We start from the raw sequence: 20,157 nt of genomic DNA, 5'->3' as shown, positions 1-20,157 counted from the left end.
CAATATATTTGAGTGACATATTGTTCTTCATCAGGCAATCCTCCTTACCACTAATATCAAAGCTTGAAATTCAGATTTCCTCTTGTAAGCAGTTTCTAGAAATGTTTAGTGATACATACACATTCTCGTTCACTGTTTTTATAGCAGGCTTGATATTTGCAGAACTTGATGTTATCTATTCAGTTGAGTCCAACTCTTGGCGATTCTATGGGCCAGGTGTCTCCACATCTTCCGAAATAATGCAAGATCTGAAGATGTGGAGAGACCTGGCCCTCACTGTTACTCAGGTTTTTTTTGTGTCAAACTCTAACTAACTAGAATTGGCCCAGTTTAAGACAAAATCTACTACTGGATTTCTCACGGACACATTTAGACTTCCGAAAAAGTATTATGATCAACATCCGTGGACAGGCGTGCAACTGGCTTACATAAAGGTAAATGGGATGAGTACTAGAAAGAGTTAATATCTTATTAGCTATCTACAGATATTAAATTCCCACTAATTAGGCAAAACTAATTTATTTCAATTAGTTGAGAGCACACAGATATTTTTCCCATCTTTTTGAAAAATTGACTTATTCCTCCCCATAAGGATGGGGAGTATATGTTTATAAACGAAGGAACCAGTAAACTTAGTGTTTCATAGCATTTCAATAAGAAAATTTAAACCTTAAAGAGAATTTCAGCGATGGCATAAAAGTCAGGAAAGGAAATCACAGGAAAACCAGTTGTAAGGAAGGATGGCCTGAACAAGACTTGGACTGTGAGACCGGGAATGTTTTTGTGGTGGGGGGCAAGAGAGGACTAGAAAGATTCTCTCTAGGCTTAATGAGAGAAAGTTAATCTTTCCCAGGGTCATTTCCAGATCAACATTCTCATCCCCCCCACCCTTATACTAGTGCTATAAATGGACTATTAGTATAAACAATGTCTTTACTGCTTGTAAATGTGAAGAAAAGCTTCTGTTTATAATCTGATTATAAATTCACAGTTCAACAAGGTAAGTGCAGCTTGAATGACTTTAAATAAAACATGAGTTGGCCGTGACACTTGATTTAATTCTAGGGGGAAGCGGTAGATACTGAAAATATAATTCTTAAAAAACAAAACAAAACAGTGTCAATTCTCTGGTTGTTTCCAGATTAGCATAAAATTAGTCTTGTTTATTATGGGACTTTTGTGGACAATTCAAAGTTGTCATCAACCTTCTCATATCAGACCTTATCTCTAATTTGTCTGTTTTTCTTTGAATGTTTCTGTCTGAATGAAATAAATCAGAAGTGCTGATTTTCAAATATATTATCTATTTGGTAGGTTTATGCTCCCCAAACATCACAGGAGAGCCTAGTTTCAGTGAGAAGTACAACAATCTATTGTTAAATATCTATATATTCCCAAGTTCGGGTCTCTGAACAAGAATGTCAAAGAAATTTGTAAATAGGCTACATATCAGAAGAGATTTAGCCTCCAACACATACACATACCTTATAGAGAAAATGCAGGATCCTTTCCTTTTTCTATAAGCTGTCATAACAGAGAGCTTTGTGGTTATAGCACATAGGTGCATCATCATCATATTTCTTAATTTGTTTTCCTCTTTTATGTCATATTTTACGTAGGCCTCTGTGATCTTCCTGTATCTGGGTGTATGAACAATCCAAGCTTCCTTTCTAATTGTATGTTGATATTTATCAGCATCCACCCTTAAAGTGCACTTAAGTTTTTCAGGATGTCCAAAAACATCTACGCAGTTGAATCCTCTTAAAGATTGGGAAATACTGACTCAGCTACACGTTCAAATCCTAGCATATAAAAATGTCCCCTTGTTAATCTGCTGCTAAATAAAAACGTGGTAATTTATTAACCAATGTTCTGGGTTTTCCCCCTCCGATTTTGTGAAACACACTGAGAATATTTATTTGTGCTAAGGAACAAGAGTAGCACAAGCTTAGTGAAGATGAATCCAGCTGCTTTCCCAGAATTGCTGTGATTAAAATGCAGCCAATTTATTTGGAACCGGAACTGAGATTGTTTGCAAAGCAAATACTTGCAGTTCCTGTTTCTGAAGAATTCTTCTAGCAGATGATATTGGCTTCAAAATCATGTAATTAAGGAACTTCCCATGCCTCATAGCTGATGGTCATGGAAGTATATCATGGCACTATTTTTCTGTTTCATTTATTATGTGTTGCATGAGAAAGAAACAAAATTAAGATTAAATACATTCAAGTCTCACTAGTGTCAACAAAACTGAGTAATATCTTGGAATAAAACGTAAAAATGTATGCAAAGTCAGACAATTATGTCCCATGAATAGTGTGCATTTATATGTTCTACCCTATTGTGTTTACTTACTTGTATCATAAGACTATCAGATGAAGTTTGCAGTTCCATCATTCCTATTGGCTAAGTGTCTACCCACACACTGCAGGTACTCTTCAACTTACGACCATAATTGAGCCCAAAATTTATGTTGCTAAGAGAGAAATTTGTTAAGTGAGGTTTGCCCCATTATACGTCTTTTCTTGTCTCATCTGTTAACTGAATCACTGCAGTTGTTAAATTAGTAACGTGGTTACTAAGCAAATCTGGTTTCCCCATTGATCCCCGGACACCGCAACCGTCATAAATATGAGTCAGTTGTCAAGCATACGAATATAAATCACGTGACCATGGGGATGCTGCAATGGTGTCAAAAATGGTCAGAAGTCACTTTTTTCAGCGCTGTTGTAACTTCAAACTGTCACTAAATGAACTATTGTAAATCTGAGGACTACCTGTAGAGAAGTCTGACTCTGTAAAATTCTTTTCTTAGGGAACTCCGAGACACTCCCTTTATGAGCTGGAGATCACTTGGGACTTGCGAGTTTAAGACAATTTTTGGACTCAGAGTGTAACGCCTATGAAATGTGCAAAGGCCACTTTTATGGAATTTAAAACTTAGTTCATTTTAGGCATGTTTTAAAAAATCACTCAAGACTGTATTTTATAAAAAAAACAATACAAAGGAAACTGAAAAACTAAAATGCTGAAGCATGGCTCCTAATTTGGCAGTAAAAGCAAAGTCAGCTTTTATGAACTTCTAGTCCTTCTCACGTTTATATGTTCAATTCATATACCAAATCTGTTGTCCAATTTTTGTTGCAATAGATAACTGTGCCCCACCCCCCCTTGACCGCCGACTGTCTCTAGCCTAGTTGACTGCAGGCTTCAAGGATACTGAATATGAATATTAATAGGCTTGACATTTAACATTCCTCCAGTTACACATTAAAACTTATATTCTACATTGTTTTTTGACGTGCAGCATTTTGCTAGAACAAATTTCCATTGTCTCCTAGACCCACAAATCTGCCACTGGCTGTCAGCTACTCTACTTTTTACCATAAATGTATGTCATTCATATGTGAAATACATTTTATGACATACATAACAATAAAATGGCCATACGTGTAGACACACACACTATTCAGTATATATACCACTGAACAAACCTACATTCACACTTCGATGAGACTAAAGATGGTTGGTAATACAGCAAAAACAAATCTCAAAACGTAAAATATGCTCATAATTTTGTTTCTGTTTTGCTATAAAATTTGATCTATCCATAAATATTGCCTCAGTTCTAATGAAAATTTGTATTTCTTTTTCCAGCTGTCAGTAAAATTTATTTTCAAAATAGCTGTCCTTGTGATGGCTGCACAATGGCTCTATTTAGCTAAAGTTTGAATAATGTGGAACATTCTATATTTGAACTTTCAAATCATTTTTGTAAAATCCTCATACAAATTCAGAGTCCTTTAATGAAACTGATTAATAATTATACTCGCTACCCCAATTTTTCTAAAATGCATAATTAACATGGATATCTTTGCCACAAGAAGCACAAAAGTCATCTGATAACAGAACTATTATTAGTCACTATAAATAAATGGCATCTACAAGGTTAGACACAGAGTATCTTAGAATATAGACACGTAAGTATAGACTTCAATGGATAGTTAGAATTGCAGAAAAAACGACTGCAACCAGCCTCCCTTCCACTGAGGATCTGTATAGTGCACGAACCAGAAAGAGGGCTGAGAAAATATCTATAGGCCCCTTACTTCCTGGACAAAACCTATTTCAACTACTCCCTCAGGACATCGTTATAGGGCATTGCATGCCAAAGCAACTAGACCCAAAGATAGTTTTTTTCCTCTGTGCCATCACTCTACTGAACACCTAATTCCACAGCACTGTCTTAGGCCTAAAAATATTTAACCATGTAGTAGGGCTGTATTGCTATTATCCTTTTCATCTTCTCATCCTTCCCATCTTCTCATTTCTCATCTTTTCTCATTTTTCCTACAATCTTCTCCGAGTGGTATCTTATGATTTATCACTTGTTTGTATCTTACGATTAATGATTATAACCATGATTTATGATCTAAGACCTATGTATGTACACTGAGAGCTTATGCACCAGAGACAAATTCCTTGTGTGCCCAATCACACTTGGCCAATACAGAATTCTGTCCTGTCCTGTCCTGGAGATTAGGTCAGTTATTTTCATGTCCAGCTGATGAACATTATGGAAATATGGTGCTACCATCAATCTGATCCAATAAGCCATTTATTAATACTTATTAAAGAAGTTCTGGAACACTGAGGATTTGTACCCAAATAATCTAAAAACAATTATCTGTTTGGCTAAGAAAACATTCAATGCCACGTTCTTACCTGGTGCCGTTTTGTAAGATGCGGTTCGGGTGGATGGTGGAGGCGCACTCTTTATGACAGGGTTCGGCGTTAGCTGCGTATCTTGTCTTTGTCTTTTTAGTTCCTCCTCTCTCTGTTGGGCTGCACGTATTTCTTCTTCTATCATGGACAAAGTCCTCTGCTTTTTTGATCTTAATTTAAAAGGCCCTACTGCCACCTCTGTTTCTTGCATAGCCAGAATGGAAGCTGTGCTTCTAAGCTCAGCTGCTTCTGAATATTTGCTAAAATAGCTGACTTCTGGCTTGATTTCTTCCACTTGGGTGGTATAAGCAACAGGAGATGGTTGCTTTTCCCTGAGTGCAGAATCTTGAGCTGAAGGTATCTTTGGTGCTGTATCACGTTTCTCTTGCATAGGAGATGACACTTGAGGTGGCTGAAACGTTGAACCATGTTGGTTCTCAGAATATGGTGCCCTGTCCAGCTCCTCTTGTTCCTGCCCATTAGTTTGGCCCAGGATAACATTTGCTTGCTGATGATTCATTTTATTAGCCTGCTCAGCAATGGCTTGTTGAATAGCATTTTGAACCAGGAGATCAGCCTGATATTCCAACTGCTCTTCAGTGAGCACAGAGTTGACTAGTGGTGAAGAAGGGGAATAAAAGCCATGGTCACTGAGTGACTTTGGAAGATCTCGACACTCAGGTGTGTTAGCTTGTGGAGTCTGGGGCAAGGAGAAATCAGTAAGGGAATTTTCCTGAAGGGGATTCATTGTTTCATTAGAGGCACCACTGTCGCTGATATTGTCCATGCTAAAGTCATTGGAAAGAGTTTCCAAAACAGTTGTATCCTGTGATCTGACAGATAGTTCATCTAAACCAGAGTCTAGTTCTTCTGGAGGAGAAGAAATACTGATTGATTTTGAGAACTGATCTAATACACTGTGTTCATCATCCTTTACCACTGTAAGGACTGCTTTGGCACTTGTGAATTCATCATCATCTGACCATATCTTGATGGCCTGAACACACTTTCTAGAGTCGCCATAAGGAGTCAGTCCTGTAGGACCATCAGAGAGATTCTGACTAATGCTGTCATCATCTGAGATGCAGGTCAGCTTCTCAGTATTTGTAGTAGCTACATCATTATTACTAGCTTGTCCATATACAGTCACAGGTTTTGTAACAGAGATTGTTCGCCGGTCCATTTGGGATGGACCTATTGGTTTATAGAATGGCTGGATAGTGAACATTTTAGGGGTCCCTGTTCGCTTCAGTGCAGCTGGATGATTTTGCTGATCTGAATTTTCCATTAACTGGAATTGTTTCCGAGCAGCTGAAAAATCTATTTGTTCTGTGACAATATCAACTTTTTGATTTTTATGGGCTGAATCTGCTGGTGCACAGGAATAGGAGGCATGCTTTACAGGCATTGATGGTGGCTGTTGCTGTTGCTTCTGTTTGCGTTCTTTGTACTTCTTGTGAGACTCCAAGTGTTCTTCATCCAGCTGTTCCTCTAATGTTTTCTCCTGGGGTGGATTCCACCACTTTGCAGCTATTTCTGGATTTTTCTTGACAGCCTGGCTTCTGATGAGCTCTCGTCTCTCCTTTTCCAGTTCTATTATTTCATCAGAAGGCCTCACTTTACGCACTCTGTAATTCTCTCTTGGATCCTCTTCCTCAAAAAGTTTACATGGCTTTTTGTCTTCCTGAAATGCTCTCAGCTCAAACTTGGCTTCTTTCTTAATGGTAGCTAATGTTAACTCTCCATCCTTGGAAGACCTTGAGCTTGTGGAAGAGCATGGACTGACTGGCACTTTCAAAGTGTCACAGGGCTCCTCTTGCAATACCTCTACAAAATGGCCATTTGGTTTTAGCTTCCCAGATGCTGTATTAATTCCACTGTGCTCAAGGGCTGGAGGTGTTTGTCCTCCGACTTTAACGCCATTATGCTCACTGAGTACTGAGAAATCATTGGTAATATGAACAGATGGACTAGAACCACCCACAACAACAGGCACACTTCTCTCAGGAGAAGAAGAAGTCATCCCATTAAAGGGGTTATCAGGAGCAGAATCACAACAATTTGCTTCTAGCACCTCATCAAGATATCTGATCTCTTTAGCAACCTCACTGTCCAAAGACTCGTGTCGGTCTTTCAATCCATTGTGACTGGCAATAGTTGAAAGTAAGTGACTTTGATTGTCTGTTGCACATGTCTCTATGTCTCTATGTTCCGAAACAAGGGCTTCGATTTCCATTTTGTCTTGTTCTGTTGTGCAACTACTAGCGGACTCCAAAAAATTGGCACTACAGTGGTCTTTCTCTTCTCTTAACTTTATGTCATCTCCACAGCATGTAGCTGATTTCTAAAATGGAAACAGAGGAACAGAAATCAGTCACTGGAACCTGTGTAAACATTTTCTTTCCTAGTATATGATACCAAATGTATTTCTACATCATATGAAAAAACAAACTTGATCTAATACTTTTTTCATGTGACAAATAAAGCCTCGTTGTAATTATTGGGAATGCCACAACAGAAATTCAACAAAATAATCACCATTCTAAGTATCTGCCCATCTATGTTCCTTCTTATAGCTACTAATTGTAATTTGCAATTGCTTGTTTTTTCACCCAAAACTTGCATGTGTATGTATTGTCTGGATTTTGCATTTAATTAAGAATTGAAAAGACAATCTACATTTATTTGAAGATTTCATACTCAAAACAGTCTTTCTTAAATTGATGCCTTCTGGAAATGTTGAGGCTGGTTGGAAATTTTGAGCGATGTAATTCCAACACATAAAGAGGATATCACGTTCAGGAATGTTGGAGTCAAACATCTTCAGTGGAACAGACAATTAATACTGTACATCTCCACATCAATACACATATCTCCCAAACAGAGACTATGCACACATTATTTTTTTTCCTTCTTTCTGTAATTCAAAACTAGCTTGCACTGTGGAACAAGGAAGACATTTGTCAAGAAACATAAATCTTAAAAACTTTTTAATGTGGTTTTCATTGCTTCAGTTTCATGTTAAATCACCAATATTAAATTTTAAACTTCTAAGATAAGCTCTAATGACTGATACGCTGCTCTTTTTTAAAGGGTCTTTATTCTTTCACATCCATAGGAATGTTGGAAACAAGTTATGTACAAGTAACTGGTATTCTTTGTAGATCTGAGTTCCAAAAAAACTGAACAGAGTGAGACTAATTCTGCTGGGGGAGAGAAATCAGCAAAAGAAGTCTGAGTCTGAAAATGGGCCAGATCAGGCCAGTAGTTGCAAAGACAAGAATTCTAGAACATTTTCCCCAATGTATTCCAATGGGAGCAGTAACGGTTTGAAATGCTGTTCATCACTCTATTCTATTCCTCTCCTTACTCACATGACCCAGAGAGAAGCTGCAGTTAAAAATGCTGGATAGAATTCCAGAAACCATGCTCTGCAGTTTTCCCCTATCTCAGCGGTTCTCAACCTATGGGTCGTGACCCCATTTGGGGTCGATCGACCATTTCACGGGGGTCGCTAAGCAAGGCTGTCCGCCATTTTTTCCCCCTTTTCTGACGGGTGCCTTACCTCCCTTGAGCTGGGCCAGCTGGTGATCGGCCTGCTCCGTCTCTGCCGCTTGCCGGCACAGGGGGCGGAACCACGCATGCGTGGCGCTCCCGGGCAGGGAAAGTCCTCAACTTACGACCGGTTGGGTAGTCCTCGACTTACGACCGGTTTACTCCTCGACTTACAACCGGTTACAACCGGTTTAGTCCTGGACTTACGACCGGTTGGGGGGTCACGGCATTAAAAAGGTTGAGAACCACTGCCCTATCTGTTAGGACCCCCAAACCAAGAAAGACACATGGTAATACTTCCAACTAGATTTCTTTTTTTATTCCACACCTATAGACATAATCTTGCCAAGCTGAAGCACTCTACTACCTACATGACGTGTATATACTCTGAGACCTATTATGGTGGGGAATGTCTTCATCCTCTTTCTCTTACAAAAGCTAGTTCACCTGAGATGCCTTTTGTTCCTCTGGAATGCACCCCCTCCCTCCTGCAAATTCGGCCCACAACATTCCATCACACTCCCTTCTCCAGAACGGTAGGTAGCTTCTGCCTTTTAAGATCAATCATCAACAATAAAGGAACAAGCAATCAAGAAAAATACTTCGAAATAAGCCCCTTGGTTTAGAGCAGAAGCCATTTGTTTCCTTACAGTACATAACTGTGGGGCAGATTCCATGCTCCCATTGATACCGTAACATCTACTAGCCTCTCCTGAAGTGCAACTTTTTCTTGCTCACAGACCAATTCTTTCAACAGTATTTTGTTCTCGATTTTGCATTTCTGACTGTATGTTGTCAACAAATTAAAGGAATTAGGCCTTGTGGTAAAGGAACTCCTCTTCAATCACAAGCTGATTAGAGCTTTGATCTTCTTTATGAGGGACTAGCGGTTTACTTGAAATAATTTTCTTAAAAGTTTTTGACTGGACTACAATGAAAATAATTACAAAAATTTCCATAGCTCATTAAATATATCAAATACTAATTGACTAATATAATAGATATTTATTACTAGATATGGCAATTTTAAATTTAAAAAAAATAAGCCTATAAAATGTTTTCTTGGTGCTATTTTACAGAAGAAGTATTTATTTTTTGTTCATTAACTCAGTTACAGTTCCTTTGATTGCTTCTACAGAGCATGAGGCAAAGTTTCAAAGCTTCCTGCTTCTTAATGTTAGCATTTGTGAATTGAAAGAATAACCCTTAACAGCTAATTCAGTATTTGTGGTATAAAAGTCTCTGCCATTTAAATAATGTTTACAATATTAAACTCCACATCTCTGCCACCAAGCAATTGCATATCATGGGGAATACAATTTCATATTCTTAAAAAATGTGTATATATTTCTGATATACAATGGCAGCATTTAAAAATATGTAATACTCCTCTTAATACCCTTGCTAACATTTCCTGGGTATGTAGTATTGCAGACAAACTTGCTTTCATGTAAACATTCACAGTTCTGACATATCTGTAGAGATCCTGAAACACCAGTTCAGTCTCCAGGCAATACAATGCCTTCAGACTATTGTTTATGCAGAGTTAAATATCGTACCAATTTAAGACAAGAACAGACAAACTGCAAGCTGCGGGGGAAGGAGGGAGTAACAGGTGGAATATATCACTGCAAAAGTTAATGGAGAGCATCTGACAATTGTTTGATTATGGAATTACTGTTTAAAATTACTCTCTACATTTCTTTTCAAATATCTTTCTGTTTGATATAGTTTCATAAAAATGAGTTCCGCTTTTGTTCACATATACTTTACTTTAATTTCAAAATTATTTATTGTGCAAGTTAAAACATAAAAAAACCCAATAATTTAATATAGCTATGCCTTCAAGAAATCCATGAGCAGCTAGACTCCAGAATCCATTAACTAATACTCTACATCAGTGATGGCGAACCTTTTAAAGACCGAGTGCTCAAACCACAACCCAAAACCCTCTTATTTATCGCAAAGTGCCAGGGCCGCATCAACATTGTGGTGCCCTTAGGGGGCGTGGCCCACTGGGTGGGCATGGCTGTGCTGGTCACGGCAGACTGAGTGGGCATGGCCAGGGTGGGCGGGGCCACCTTGATGTTGCTCGTGGGGGGGATGCCTGTGGGGGCTGGGCAGGATTGGGGGAAATCCAGGGGGTCTCTGGTGGGTGGGGTGGTGGGCAGGAGGCTCGTTCTGCGCGGTGTGGCAGGGGGTAGGGCGGGGGTGCCATTGCTGCGGGGCAAGGTGAGGCAGGGGCGGCTGCTGCTTGACACCATCATCCCCTGCACACAGAGGCCAGCAAGCGCATGGGGGCGTGCTCTGCCACCTCTACTCGAGCTTGCTAGCCAGCTGCTTCACCTCCTTTGTGCTGGGTGGGGCTACCGCTCCGGGTGCCAGCGGCGGCCTAATGGACCTGCGCAAGCTGGCGGTGGTGATGGCAGGTGTGCCCACAGAGATGGCTCTGAGTGCCACCTCTGGCACGCGTGCCATAGGTTCGCCATCACTGCTCTACATGGACTGATCACTCACCACATACAACAGGAGAAGCAACTGAAAAAATTAGACAGAGAATTATTAGGCACATATTAATTGGTGAGGGCTCACTGATGTATGTCAATCATCTCACAAAATCTGTTTCCTGTTGTAAGTAAACATATCTAATAAGTTATTATATTTAATTCTGCTTTAATGCTTGCATTAAAAAAAAGCCTTAGCATGTTCATTTTCCATGCAAGCCAAGCCATTATAGTTTCCAGGAATTCTATATCATTTGAATTATATCAGAGGAGACAAGGCATAATGAACAAAGAAAGTTAAGGTTAATTAGCATTTTGTCCTAATTAGCATTTTTTTACAATCCCCCTTCAAAATTTGCCTTCAAGTAATGGATGAAGACTGGGTTGGCAATTCTCAGAAAATAAAAATTTCAGAAAATTGGGCTGTTTTACCCAAATGACTTATGGAAACACATAATGAGATTAGGCAATCTAAAAAGTTAATGGCAATTGTCAAAGTAATTCTTAACATTATTTTAAAGTGGGTCACAATGCTGCTCTGCCAATGTCTGGTTTACAGGAAAACTTATTTTAGGTCATACATACTTAGGTGATGATTAATCAGAAGAAGATGGAAGGAAGGAATTTTTATATAAAAGATTGGAGAAAGATGCTGGATAATTCTATAATATAGTCTCCCTCTCCTCTAATTGTATCCAACCCAAAATGTTACTGGAATCCAAACATAGGCTTGCATATTGGGAGGCCATAATATTTGAAGAAACGAAACTATGAACACATATAATGCTCTGTATTTAATTTTTGTTCTCAAAATTATTAATTTCTAAAACTTATTTTCAGTAGTGTAGATTCTCCTGAAGGCAGGGAAAACAGGACATTTCCTAAGCACAGAGAAAATACAATCCATATCATTATCATAGTTTCAGCATAAAATGACCTACTAAAGAACAGCAGACGTTGCTATCTAACCTTGTTTACTGAAATGATTGATTTCATTTGCTTATTAAAATCTGATGTCAGTTTTTTCACAATTTCTATTTTTAGCACACAAAAGGCAAAAGTTTCAAAAGTAATGATGTAAGCTCAAAAAATCAAGATCAAAAAAATTACAAATAGCATGCTCATGACATAACTGTCTCACATATATTTCCAATTACCTACAATCGGGGCATGTGATATGACATTACATAACTGCTGAAATGCATGCCATTATTAGCATTATAACAGTCCTTGTAATTAAACACGTGTTTACACGAGATGTACTACAGAGTGTAGGACCAGGTGATTTCTGAAATCCCTTCTAACTCTTCTGTGCCATGATCATATGAAGTCACCTAACGTGATTTATGTTATATTATTATTAAACCAGTAGGTTGCCAAATAACTCAAAGTCCCAACAGCATAAAATACAAATTCAAACAAACATCTATAGTAATAAAAATAAAATAAAATAATATAAATTTAACTCATAACCAAAAGATAAATAGTTGATAAAGTTTAAACCAACAATATCAGTAAGAGAACACAACAGAATAGCGATGGTGAATAATCATGTTCTCAAAGTGTTCTGGAAAATTCACCCCTTAACAAGTTTTCAAAAGGCCACCACCTAGCCTCATTTTAAACATCAGTAAAATACGAGTGTCGTGGTTCTGACTAATGGACCCAAACAAATCAGAACTCTGAGGCTTGAAGTTTTCTCAAAGAATATCTTTATTGGATACATAATATCGGCATGGTCAAAAGTGAAACCAACTCTAAACTCACCCCCCCCCAGGAATTCAATGTAACTAAATGTAACACTTCCTTCCCCCTACTATGCTATTGATCACACTACCCATTGAGGGCAATTGGCAAGCTCCATGACACTTCTTCTCTCCACCTTCTAGCACCTGTGAGAATGACCTTGGTTCCCACCGGAGCACTCTGTGTTTAGTCTAGCAATCCTTTAGGTTTCTTTCCCCTCTTCCTCCCTACCTGTGTGGCAACTGAGAACGACAAAGATGGCTTCAGCCACGTTCGTTTCAGAAGTTGACAAAGAGTATATCTATTGTGAGTGAAAAGAAACATCTTGGTCTCAGAAATTACTCTGTCAAAGAACTTACATGTGACCTGTGGGATTACCACTTTTCTTTTTGACTTTTTTAAAGAAAACGGTACAACTCATTTCAGTATTCTTTCTGGATATCACCATAGTTTTCAAAAAATTTTTGTCAATGTGGGTGATGGGCTTAGTGCTGCTGTTGATAAATCAGAACAACAGAAGTCAATAACAATAACAAAGTCAGAATATGTTACAACTCTCTTTAAATCCTAACTTGTGTTATTTAGTCCAACAGAAATGGGGATCATTCAGATGATAGAAACCAGTTCATAAAAGGGAAACTAAATTTTCTTCTTGCAAATAATGCTGTAATAGGATGCTGGCAATATACTTTTGGCATATCTGGGCTACAGTATACAGGTAGTCCTCGTCTTACAACCACAATTGAGCCCAAAGTTTCTGTTGCTTAGTGAGACAGTTTTTAAGTGAATTTTGCCCCATTTTATGACCTTTCTTGCCACTTTGGTTAAGTGAATCACTGCAATTGTTAAGGAAGTTGTTAAGTGAATCTGGCTTCTCCGTTGATTTTGCTTGTCAGAAGGTCGCAAAAGGTGATCACATGATCCCAGGACACTGCAACCGTCATAAATATGAACCAGTTGTCAAACATTGAAATTTTGATCATTTGACCATGGGGATGCTGCAACGGTCATAAGTGTGAAAAACGGTCATAAGTGACTTTTTTTAGTAACACTGTAACTTCAAACAGTCACTAAATGAACTGTTGTAAGTCAAGGACTACTTGTATGACACACCATGCAAGATCAAGTAGCATTATAAACTGTGGGTGATTGACAATGCTTTCTCACTATATAGCTTAACAATTAGCTATCCATTTTCCTCACCATGGAGGCATGACTAAGAAACTTCCATCCTTGGGTGAGCAAAATGAATGAAAAGAATTCTAATGAAAAAGGCATTCCCTTCTTCTGCCTAAGCCATTCCTTTATTCTCCCATAAACACTCATGGGTTACCATTTCCTGTTGAAATAAGCTACTAGTGAAGCTCTATACACATATTTGCAATATGAGGCTATTTAGCTGATCAACATCTTTTTATTAACGGTGCTTCAGATAGAAAAGACAAGGACAAGAGCACAATAGCAACCCAAAACACAACTCTTTCAAAAGCCTGATAATTTGAAAACCACATTAATAACAATAACAGAATGGTTGCTGCAATTGGGTATGTCTACTTTAATGAAGAGAAGGACGAGGGGTGACATGATAGCAGTGTTCCAATATCTCAGGGGCTGCCACAAAGAAGAGGGAGTCAAGCTATTCCCCGAAGCACCTGAAGGCAGGACAAGAAGCAACAGATGGAAACTAATCAAAGAGAGAAGCAACCTAGAACTAAGGAGAAATTTCCTGACAGTTAGAACAATTAATCAGTGGAACAACCTGCCTCCAGAAGTTGTGAATGCTCCACCACTGGAGGTTTTTAAGAAGAGACTGGACAACAATTTGTCTGAAATGGTATAGGGTTTCCTGCCTGAGCAGGGGGTTGGACTAGATGACCTCCAAGGTCCCTTCCAACTCTATTATTGTTATTGTTAGCATAATTTGAAATCAGGAATTTTTTTTTACTCCAAATGCACAACTGCAAAGTCACCAACATAGGAAAACAAAGAAAGACTGGATAATTTTAATGAAATACAAACCACTTCCGCAAAATAATACACAAATGCAACAATTAGGTTAGACCAGGGGTAGGCAATTAGGTTACCCTTCAGTCCTATACACAGATACTTGCTGCTTAAGCACAGTTAAAAATGTTCATATCCAGACCATGGTAATACAAAACTCAAGATAACTATTGCTTATGAATAAAAACACTAAAAGACAAAAGAAGAGACTTACTGCATTTAACTTATTAAATCAACAGCTGGTTAGAAAGGAGACTGTCTTAAATAGTACAGTACAATAAGGCAACAAAGTGTGGGAAAACATATAAAGAGATGAATGTGAAAATTAAGCAGCTAGCCTTACACAAGGAATGTCAAACAAATATAGATGCATTTGTTTTATGTAATTTGAAAAGGCAGAAAAAGTCACATGATTCTATAGTTAATCTGAAGCATATTATGCTGCATTGCAGCAAAAGAACAAGGTCTTTGTAAGATGTTCAGGAACAGATCTGTAACCATTTAGGGGATAAACATTTTTTTAAAACATACACACACACACACACACACACACACACACACTATGGCCTATATTGTGCTGATGTGAAATATTTTCTTCACTCATGATATGCCACTTATTGCTATTTTGAGGAAGCTCCGGGGGAAATTCTATAAGTGGTTAAATTGAAAAAAAAACCAACATTAAATTTCCCACACACTAAGCTAAATTTGCAACAGAGAAGACACAAATTCTACAAAACTCCAACACCCTGTTTTTGATTTTAATAATTCCTTGAAGGAGGAAAAAAAAGAGTTTACCTTATTTCTCATTTAATCTTTGAGGCAGAGGTATCCCTTTCCCCCCTACAAAAGCTTCTTTTTTTCCAGCCCATCAAAATCAAATTCCTTCCCTGCCTCCTTATGGGACTGTGATGTCAGTGAGCTGGTTTATCAAAAGGGCACAAGAGCAAATGAGCAGAAGCTTTTTTCTCCCCACTCTCAACCCATTCATACAATGGGGATATTAGAAAGCAAATGTCAGCTACTTCTATAGTGCTGCACAGTGGGAATGTTTAGCCTGAACCACTGTGACACTGCCATTATTTCATGCGTCTCACGGGGGACACCACTGCTGCTGTGTGAAGCAACGTAACCTTTCCACTTGTAGCCAAAGCACAAAAGAGAAACAAAAGTACTAAAAAGCTTAAACGTTAAGGTTTGAAAGGACAAAGCTGCAAGATCAATGACACCCACACATACTCTTCTAGGCTTATTGTCTAATGCTTTTGGGTGGAATAACATTAATCCACATAACTTTAAAATATGTAAAATTATGTCCAGAATTCAATATGGTGCTTTTTAACGCACCAATCCTTCATTAGAGTAGTTTGTAAATTATGAAATGACACCCTTGTCATACGTGATTAATATAAATAATCTCCAGATAACTATTTACACTAACATAAAATTTACATTAAAACAAACAAAACAAAAAAAAGAAAATCCTTCTTTCATATTACTTAAGAATACGTACATATTAAGTATTACGATTTTTTATGATTACTCCTATAATTGAATGCATCTTTTAAAAAAGGATTGAAATGCACAATTAACTTAATTTTATATTCGCTTTTCCTTTTCCATATTGCCATGACTGACTTTCTGATTGTATTAACAGTTTTGTTGAGTATCTATATGTCCTAAATAATGACAAGAGGACATTTTGGCAAACAAAACTTAAAGCACTAAATTACTGGGTGTAATTTTCATGCCCTACTCAGGGCTTTTCAACCTTTTTCACCCATTGTACCACTTTTAGGATATGGCAATATCCGAGTACCACCAGTCACCTAGCAAAGTGTCAAAAACCTGATGATCCCCCCCCCCAAAAAAAGGGAAAAAAGTGCTAAAATACAGGTAGTCCTCGACTTACAACAGTTCGCTTAGTGACTGTTCGAAGTTACAATGGCACTGAAAAAAATGCCCCCCAAGCCACAGCGGAGCAAGACGCCTGCCCACCCGGCGGCGCTCTTCCTCCTGTCCAAGGTTTTCATTGTTGTGAGCATTTCTGTTGAGGATTGGCAGCGGGGGTGGGGTGGGGACGTGTTTGGTTTTTATTCCCCCATCTGCTGGGTGGTTACAGCAGATTTTGGTCACTTCACATGACCCTGGGACACTGTGACCATCATAAATATGAATCAGTTGCCAAGCATCTGAATGTAAATCACAAGACCCTGGAGATATTGCAACATTCCAGCTGATTGGTGCTTCTTCTGGAGCCTGGCGCTGATCCTGGCGCTTCCACTGAGCCCTGACAGCCCCGAAGAAGCGCTGATCCTGGCGCTTCAGCTGAGCCCTGACAGCCCTGCAGCTCCAGCCATCTCTCGCTCAGGCTTGTGCGGTGCTGCCATCGGTTCAGCTCATTCCCCTCCCCCACTACCACTTTTCTAGGATGGTCGCGTACCACCTGCCAGGTGCCAATGTACCACAGGTGGTACCCGTACCACTGGTTGAAAAGCCCTGCCCTACATAATCATTATTACTTGTCCATTAATATTAAATTAACATAAAAAAATCAAAATGTTCATTTAGAGCCAATGAGAGTCCCTCCCACCAAAATGTTAATTGCTACAATGGCCGTGGGAGGGAGCAGAGAGTTGTCTATTCACTACAGCTCTTCCACAAGTAATTCATTTATTTCTGCTCTCCAGTTTTCTGCCTTCTCTTCTCTTTTCCTTCAGAGCTGGGCTTCATTGCTGCTCTTTTGTCCCATGTATAGAGGGGCAATCTACATACATGCATTATATTTGACATTGCTTAAGATTGTTTGCAACGTTTGGATTATCAAAGCAATCCCCATATAATTTAATTCCACCTTCTCAACCTAGTGCCCTCCAAGATTGTTGGACTATCATAAATTACATCACTCAGAACCCTGCAGCTTTCCACCTCTGGGTGTTGTCTTAATGAGTGGACCTGCAATGCCCATCAGGGCCACTCATCAAGCTGAAGACTGGTGTAAACATACTAATTTACATTGCTTCTGGGTTCTTAATTTTTAGATCAGCATTCCCTAGCTTAGTTGCCTCATGGTCTCCTGATGCAGTTGATGACAACATCACAATCGCATCTGAAAGGAATGGTCATAAAGCCAACTCATGGATTACTATGGGCTGGTTTTGCCTAAAAAACAAAACAAAACAACAACAACCCACAAATAAATGCCAGACTTTGGCAAAATCATCATAAAACACACGTGTAATTGTGGGACGCTGCAAATGAGGTCAGTTGCTGAGCATTCAAAATGCAGTCATGTGACCTCAGAGGGGAAGAACTTTGTCAGATCTTTGAATCTGGATTTTAAGTATCTCCAGGTAACTCCATCAGATTTTTGAATGGCTGGTAAGCAACCAGTAGCAAGTTGAGGACAACCGGTAGAATCATGTCCTTAACTCTTTCATTGCCACACTCAATTTTAATAGAATTTTGTGTTATCCTTATCTGCCATGTTCAATTTTAATCTGCATTGTTAAAAAAAATGCTTTCGCATAGTGAGTGACTATACTTCAAAAGTTTGGTTTGTAGGTATCAAGACATCACTTTTGTTTCCATCTTATGGCTTGAGACTTTCACTTCCACTGAAGGACATCATTGTTGGATTGTGTTTAGGATACTAGTTGGTTTTAATCTGGCCCTGTTCTTAAGTAACCATGCCCTTTTCATCTCTCCAATTATTATAACTGGTTTTCTGCAAAATTGTCCTGAAGACAATATGGAAGTTGCAGGTGGCACAGCCCACTTGCTGACAGTACTACTTAGTTTAATAGAGTAGCATTCACCTTCTAAGTGCTACAATGGTTGCTAGTAAGCTCTTCGGGACCCAAATCAAGGTACTAGCAGTTACCTAGCAGTTATCAAGCTTTTGGTAGCTGATTCAGCTGTCAACAAGATTCTCATAGAGTTTCCTTTAACCAGATCTTCTGAAAGAGAGTGGGATACGATTACAGTAATTCAGTAATGGATTATTTTCCCTTCAGAATCCAATTTATCTTTTGTTACTAACAGCGTTTCTGTAAACTGGTGAGCCGGCTGTTCTTTTCCCAGGCTAGTAGAGTTTGCAGATGCCTGTTGTTTCCCCAAATATCTCCTAAACATCAGGCTGAGAGTTCCCTTTGTATAGAAAACAAGCTGTGACCCTTAACAGCTTTCTGTAGGTCAGCTGAGGAGCTAATTTATAAGCTGGTAGGGAGAGAGAGATCTGCCTCTCTCCAGTGCAATGTGGGAAAGCTATGCATGCATTAGTGTCTGCTTTATCATCCAATAATCAGTATCTTTACATAAGCACTGAAAAGACAAGGAAAAAGTTTGTTGTCAATAAACGTTTTCTTTGTCTTTTCAGTGTTTAGGAGACATTGGGATACAAATTATGGTCAAAGCAGTAATCCTGAAGCACTTAGAAAAAACAAAGGTAAAAAGCATTTTCAATTGTTTTTAATTGTGTTACATAAAGATAGAGAGCTATTAGGATGATTAACCTCTGGAAACTTATAAAACTGTTATCAGCTGGACAGACTGTCCTCAAAACTATGTTTCATATGTAACACCACATAGAGAGATTTCTATGCTGATGCTCAATTTAGGGATCTTTTGCGCAGAGACATCGAGGTCAGACTAAAATGGTTGTTTGGTGCAAAACAAATCTGTCCGCTTTATTGCCTTTTGAATTGTACTCTTCAGTTTTTATTGTATTTTAAGATAATATTCTTTTGTACACAATTCTGCTATCACTGGATATAGGACAGTTAATTTTCTTTTAACCAATTTGGTTGCTGCTGCTGTTGAATGTAATCATTACATAGACATGTATATTCTTTTGTTTGCCCTCTAGTATTTGCACAGGTGACTATATTAACATGTTGGCTCTTAAGGTTTGAAAGGGACAGCTCAGTATCCATAGATTAAAAATAAGTCTATACCAGACATGTCAAACACAAGGCCTGGGGACCGGATGCGGCCCGCGAAGTAGTTTCATGTGGCCCATGAAGCCATCCTGGAAACATTGAGGGAACGGCCCCCGCTGCCTTGGCCCTGGCCCAGGCCAGCTGGGAGCCAATGTACAATTTTGTGGTGGCCATTTATGCTGAAACACATTCAGTCTTAGCTCCATAAGCCCCCCCCCGCATGGCCTGAGAGGAACAGTGAGGCTCCTCCAGTGGACCATGCCTTGGCACTTGCCCTGGTCCTACCCCCTTCTGCCAGAGACCCTCAAATCTATCCCACTCCTGCCCAGGCCCCCACAGGCACCCTTGATGCGAACGATGTAGAGCTGGCCACACCCACCCAGTAGGCCAAACCCACTCCATCCACGCCCACCTAGTAGGCCGCACCCACCCTGGCCACACCCACCCAGCCCCCTGAGGGCAACCGCAATGCTGATGCGGCCCTCAATGAAATTGAGTTTGACACCCCTGGTCTATACTATTTTCAAATACTTTGTTGAAATAACAAATTTATTTAGCGTACGGCATATCATACACGGACTAGCAATACATATTAATATTTCGCCTAGATTAGTGAAACACAATAAAGTATAAATGTTAAAAAGATCTATGTTCAAATATCGATGTCTAGATCATCTAATCAT

The 20,157-nt window shown here is 39.0% G+C and overlaps 1 protein-coding gene across 2 annotated transcripts in view; it reads right to left on the bottom strand.

Annotated features, from left to right (window-relative positions):
- LOC107290330 (A-kinase anchor protein 2-like) overlaps window positions 1–20,157 on the bottom strand; it is a 74,951-nt gene that overhangs the window by 20,045 nt on the left and 34,749 nt on the right. Inside the window, exon 2 of one of the 2 annotated variants that reach the window (XM_015819202.1) lies at window positions 4,726–7,069. In XM_015819202.1, the coding sequence (XP_015674688.1) occupies window positions 4,726–6,961 (2,236 nt within the window). In that variant the 5' untranslated portion in view covers window positions 6,962–7,069. Of the gene's footprint in view, window positions 1–4,725; window positions 7,070–20,157 lie in introns of those variants that run through there. The other variant, XM_015819201.1, reaches the window with a different exon arrangement.

Source organism: Protobothrops mucrosquamatus, unplaced genomic scaffold (genome assembly GCF_001527695.2).
Source record: "Protobothrops mucrosquamatus isolate PMUCROS unplaced genomic scaffold, P.Mucros_1.0 scaffold874, whole genome shotgun sequence".
Lineage (NCBI taxonomy): Eukaryota > Metazoa > Chordata > Lepidosauria > Squamata > Viperidae > Protobothrops > Protobothrops mucrosquamatus.
This window is presented reverse-complemented; position numbering and strand designations above follow the sequence as displayed.